Source organism: Triticum aestivum, chromosome 7A, assembly GCF_018294505.1.
Source record: "Triticum aestivum cultivar Chinese Spring chromosome 7A, IWGSC CS RefSeq v2.1, whole genome shotgun sequence".
In the NCBI taxonomy this organism is placed as follows: domain Eukaryota; kingdom Viridiplantae; phylum Streptophyta; class Magnoliopsida; order Poales; family Poaceae; genus Triticum; species Triticum aestivum.
The window spans coordinates 197,915,666-197,921,944 of record NC_057812.1 but is presented as its reverse complement, the minus strand read 5'-3'; the positions used below and the strand labels follow the sequence as shown (position 1 = coordinate 197,921,944).

General features: G+C 46.0%; 1 protein-coding gene across 1 annotated transcript; it reads left to right on the top strand.

Moving 5' to 3' along the window:
* Window positions 1-2,981: 2,981 nt before the first annotated feature.
* Window positions 2,982-5,951, top strand: LOC123150481 (epoxide hydrolase A). The gene is made up of 3 exons (XM_044570327.1): window positions 2,982-4,035; window positions 5,008-5,243; window positions 5,574-5,951. Exons 1-3 carry the CDS (start codon window positions 3,337-3,339, stop codon window positions 5,821-5,823), a joined length of 1,185 nt encoding a protein of 394 aa, XP_044426262.1. The 5' UTR covers window positions 2,982-3,336; the 3' UTR covers window positions 5,824-5,951.
* Window positions 5,952-6,279: the final 328 nt, after the last annotated feature.

Below are 6,279 nucleotides of genomic sequence, written 5' to 3'. Positions count from 1 at the left end.
ACACGGAGCCAAAGACACAACCAATAAAGCATGGAGCAGACGGTCATGCTTGCCGTCGAGCCGCTCACACTAAAAGGGATCAAAGAGTAGGACATTTCTATTCGTAAACCTTCTCATCGTAGGGAGTAATTATCAAACAGAGAAACAAAAGGAAAAGAAAAGCAAGAAGTTCCCTTCCTCCATCTGTTTTTTATTTTCTTTAACTTATATACATCAGACCAACACACAAGCACTTTATAAAAACATAATTCCCAATTCAAGAACACAGTTGAATATTAGAGCACCACATACTACTCTTCGCAGAGTAAAACCGGGCAAGCCAAGTCATGATTATGCTATTAGTCAGTAGGTACATTACACAGCTTGTTCATGCGAAGAACATCTGCTATTAGATTCTTATAGCCACACTTCAGGTTTCTATTTTCTAAATAAAAATAAGTGATCTCACTACAATAAAAAATAAACACATATATAGCCGACAGAATTACCCTGCAAAACTATCAGCAAGGTAGTAGCAAAATATTATACTATCCTAATCATGTTACTAAATTACAATTGACCGACTCTAGTCTAGGTTTCAAATTTGAAAAGGGAGAACAACTCACCATGTTGTTTGATTTCTTCTTGGATCCATGTTTCCTATCACCAGTCCCCTTCATGCCGCCCGAATCCTCATTGATCTCTGCAAATCTTTAAACGAAAGCATCCAAATAAGCAATATGTATATACTCCCTCCGTCCCAAAATAAGTGACTAAACTTTGTACTAACAAAGTAGAAAAATCAAATTAAGAAAAGCTATCTAATTGATGGAAGGAACTTCATTTTATAATGTAATTCACTCTGTCAGGCAAACTGTGATGTTTTAGCATCCACGGTCAAAACATCAACATAAAATTCAAATATTTAGACATGACAATAGCAGAGTTTTTCTCAATCATTCATGTGGGACAAAATACATAGAATGTAACAGTAGCACTTCTTTCTCATGTACTCATGTTGGGCAGAAAAAATATTAGATGTTGAAAAATCATGTTACACATGAAGCCAAATAAGCATTTCTGCATAAACCAAAAGGATAAACTCACCCTAGGGTAGACTGCAATCATCTGATAACCACATCAATCCTGTATAATCTATTCAAACAGATTCATAGGTCAAAATATGACAAATAGCATCCATTGTGTAGCTTTGTTAAGGGTATTGTTTGATGCCGGGCTGCAAAGCATAAACACTTGTTACTACATTTAAATCTATGCTGCTAAAAAAGATAAATAAGTGGTAAGAATTATGAAAATATATAACACCCTTTCCAAGGATTCCAAAAACTAAAAAGAAAAGGATGCCCAATATGGGCTCTTCTATATGTGCACTTTATATTTCCTATATGAAAAGGAATAAGGCATGAAACCTAGCAAGCAGTCAAGCGAACCTGACGGTACTGGTCTCTTGCCATTGAGGTCAATGCACTTGATTTGGCCCTGCGTGCTACTGCCTTCATGCCGCAAGGCTTTCTTACTCTTGCCGTCCTCTCCCTCGAATGCAGTGTACATACACCATAGAAAAATGTAAGGAACTGAACATATGACATATCCTTCATCAATTCTTAATAAAAAACTAAAAGTACAGTTTTTCTCAATGGCTCATAAGCCTTCTGTTCAATCCTTTCTTCTCACAGAGAGTTTTCCTCTCCCTCTAGTGCAAGGAACGACAAGTGCATACACCATAGAGAGAATGTTAGCAACTGAACATATACCATGTCGTTCATCAATTCTTACAAAAAACTGAACTGAAAATGAAGCTCTTCTCATTGGCTCATAGCCTTCTTTTCAATCCTTGCTTCTCACACAGTGTTTCTAGATTCACAAATAACCAAATAAGGAGGCAACCAACAATATATAGTAGCACATATTAGCAACACAAGTAGAGTCAGGCCAAGCAGCAGCCAAGCTTGGCAGCAGCAGAACCAACAGCAAACACATATACCAACACAAATCAAAGGGAGGTGGGGCTCTTGACCAGAATCAGACTCTTCTCACCCTCTCTTTCTTCTCATCCTCCTCTTCCGAGGCTGCACCATCGTCGGCCAGCATGTCAATGTCAATCTTGTCGATGAGCTCGCCTTTGGTGCGGCGCCGGTAGCGACCGGGACGGTTGGGGCCCCATCCCTGGGCGAGCGCCCGGACCCAGCTCTCAAGCCGGGCGCGGTCCAGCAGCCTGACGGCGGGTTCGTCGATGGCCACGCTGCCGAGGGCGTCAAGGAACTTGTGGGGAACGAAGGCGAGGCCGGTGTTGGCCCTTGTGAGGGCGTCGGCATCGTGGGCGGCGAGGAAGGGGTTGACGGTGGTGGCGGGGAGAGGAGACGAGGGGGGATTCTGGGAGGGGGAGTGGAGGCGCGCGGGTGGCGGCCCTTGGTCTTGGCCCAGACCAGCTCCCCGACAGCTAGGGTCTGGGGCCGGGGCTCGGGATCCTCGGTCGCCACCCTCCCCTACTCCTTGCAATGGTGGCGGCATGGGAGAGAGAGAGAGGAGGACGAGAAGGAGTAGGAGAGGTGGCGGCGCGAAGATCTGCGCCCAATCCAGAATCATGGTGTGCGGCACGTGATGCCGGTGACCTGCGCCCGACTCTGCTGGACCGAGAACTGCCGCCCCCACTGCTGCACCTCAAGTGCCGGGGAGAGAAGGCAGCGTCGGCCGCCGCGTGCGAAGAAGAGGATGGAGCCGGCGGCGCGGCGGGAGGGAAGGAAGGGATCGGGGGAGGGGAGAGCACGGGAGAGAAGGCACGGGATATTTTTCACCCCGGTCGATCCAGGTTTTCATCGCTGCTCTCGCTCCCAGAAACCCATCTCCACCACGAGGAAGCAAAAAACCAGCTGATTCCTGGACCCCCACAGTTAACAAGGCCCACACGTCATTTACCTATTGTACCAGTCATGTATGTACAAAACAATCCACGGTTTACCAGGCGCAGCCAAAAAAAAACTGTAGCAGCTCGATCGGGTGGACCACGACGTCGCGCGCGAGCAATGCCGCTAGAATGGCGGGTACTCTAGCAGGCTTTATATGTTAGATTATGTTTGGTCTGTCTGTTCTTGTCACTATACTATCATAATACTCTGCCAAAGCTGTATGACCAAAAAGCTGGGTGCTTCACAGCTGTCCATTGCTAATGAGGGCAGTTAAGAATTTCACACCCTACTATAAAATGCACAACACAACTGGCAGAGTATTGTCGTACTACTAATGCATGTGCAAAGGATTACCAAAATCCACGGACCGACAGCCAAACTATCGTACGTCGTAGAGCAATAATGCTACACGTTGGCGTACAGCGGTGCCATGCGGAACACGATTCCAAACCGCACCTCGCTCGTCAGGCCGCCCTCACAACGACTATACCCCTGCGCCCCACCCACACGCGCACACCTTATAGTGCGGTCCGTCCCGTCGCGTGCTTTCACATCCATGATCAGGGCCTGCCTCAGCGAGCTCTGCGCCAGCTGCTGCTCCTGCGTGCTCCCGCCGCCGTCCTCGCCGCGCGCCGCCGACCAAGAGATGGACTCGGACGGCGCCATCACGCACCGCAGCGTCGAGGCCAACGGCGTGCGCCTCCACGTGGCGGAGGCCGGCCCGGCCGGCGCGCCGGTCGCGCTGCTGCTGCACGGGTTCCCGGAGGTGTGGTACACCTGGCGCCACCAGATGCGCGCGCTGGCCGCCGCGGGCTACCGCGCCGTCGCGCCCGACATGCGCGGCTACGGCGGCTCCGACGCGCCCCCCGGCGGGCCGGACCAGTACACGGCGCTGCACGTCGTCGGCGATCTTGTTGCTCTGATTGATTCGCTCGGCGAGAAGCAGGTGTTCGTCGTGGCGCACGACTGGGGCGCCATGATCGCGTGGAGCCTGTGCCTGTTCCGGCCGGACAGGGTGAAGGCGCTCGTCGCCCTCAGCGTGCCCTTCAGTCCCCGGAGCCCCGCGAGGAAGCCCGTCGACGGCTTGAAGGCTCTGTACGGGGACGAGTACTACATCTGCCGTATCCAGGTATGTATAGATGCCATGTAAGACTCTCGATGCCCGATGGATAACCATGAAAACTATGAACAAACATTTAGAAAAAAAATTGTTCATTGTTGTGCTACCACAGGTTACAGTCCTTGTGCCGACCAAACCTGAAGCCATATAGCACTTCTCGCAGAAGTTTGTTAACAATTGGGTCTATTACAGATAAACATTTTACATGCTAGAAAACCGTCAAGCCCTTCTTTAGTTCAAAGAAATTGCGGATGAATTTTAGATTTTCTTTACTGCAGAGTTTTTCGGTTTGCAAGGTTGAAAATCATAGGATTTTTTTTCCTATGATCTCCTTTGCATACAATTTCAAAGGAAATGTTTCGTGTACGAAAATTCATAACGATGTAATGCACCCAATCCTTCAAGAAAGGAATTGTTTCCCTATGATGCAAGAAGACGACGTCTATTATAAATTTTATAATAATGTATTTTTTTCTTTCCGCATAGGATTCAATTCAACATGTTAAGTTAGGTATCAAATTCTTACATTTCTCTGTTCCTCTGTAAGGTTTTTCTCTCTCTCTTTTTTTGTGTGTGGATCCTCTGTAAGGTTGTTTAGAACGTAGAGTCAAACAACAAAAAAGTCTGGGACAAACTATAAAGACCTAGCGATTTTTGCAAGACAGGCCACGTGACTGGCTGCTAACAAATGTTGTTTTTTCCGTATATAAGTTTGGTTCCAATCACCGGGGAGTGATGAAGGCATTGGTTCTCAAGTTAGGTTTGGTTATTTTGTTCCCCACCCATCTACTATTGCTCAAGACTGCTTGATGCTCCTCTAGTTTCGCGACCAAGTAAAGAACTGTTTGAAACCCACGTCTGGTATCAGCATCTGCTCAAGTGTGGCCGGCCATAACTAAAGCCATTTCCTTCCAGTTCACATACACTGTTCTCGTTGTTGCATGTGAAGAAAAACATGAGTGAGCTAGTGCTAATTTGCAGGAGCCTGGGGCAATTGAAGCAGAATTCGCACGGCTCGGCACGGAGCTGGTGCTAAGAAAGTTTTTCACTTATCGAACTCCTGGCCCTCTGTTTATCCCCAAGAGCGGCTGGGGCTCACCAGATGATGAGGTGCCCTTGCCGAGCTGGATCACGGAGGAGGACATCAAATACTACGCGAGTCAGTTTGACAAGTCTGGCTTCACTGGGGCATTGAACTACTACCGTGCCCTGAACAAGTAATTAAGCTACTTCTCTGACTCCTTATTTTTTTAGATATTTTTATCCGATGATTAGTGTGCTTTAACTATCACCGTAACCTAAATATGAATACCCAAACTTAAAATATGATTCCAAGCTTAACATTTTTTCCATATTGAATTTACCTGTCCAAGACTTCAGTTTTCCTGTTCTTCAGCAATGTTTGTGATCTTGTCTTATAAAACCAACAATGTATAAATGTAATTACCATAGATTTCCCAAACATATGTATGTTTGTAGAGAAGGATTGCTAGGACAGTTGGACACACGATGTTTTGGTCTAACAACCATAACTGGTCTATGTTTAGGACATGGGAACTCACGTCGCCATGGACCGGAGCTGAGATAAAGGTACCAACCAAGTTTATAGTTGGTGATGTGGACTTGTCATACCATGTTGCAGGCGCACATGATTTTATTAACAAAGGTGGCCTCAAGAAGTTTGTTCCATTACTGGACGATGTGGTGGTAATGAAAGATGTCGGGCATTTCATAAATGAAGAAAAACCAGAAGAAATTAGTGCCCATATAATCAGTTTCTTAAAGAAATTCGACTGAAATGAGGAGTAACGAACACATCATGGAACATGGTCAAAATGTAGATGCTTGATGGAAAATTTGTATTAAGCCCATTGTATTATTGTGTCGCACAATTTCACATATGTATGCAACTATTATTTTCTTTACATTTCACTCTTTGTTTAATTTTTCATGTCTAGTGCCGCTACCCTGCTTTCTAGTGTGTGTGCTTGGGTTGTTTCTTCTTAACTAAAATAAAAGTGACAGCGGCTAGTCACTGTCGCCCGAGTTCTTTTTTAATGTTTTGTGCCACTACCGTCATTATGTTATGATAATTCATTATTTCTGCACGTTCCACAGATATTGACCTATTTAGGAGATATTTGACATTCTAAATATCCTACATATTCGGCCACAAGATGCAAAAAAGAACTCCCAAGCTTTTTGGAACAAAGATCCAAGAGAAGAATGATTTATCAAAGCCCTCACCATTAT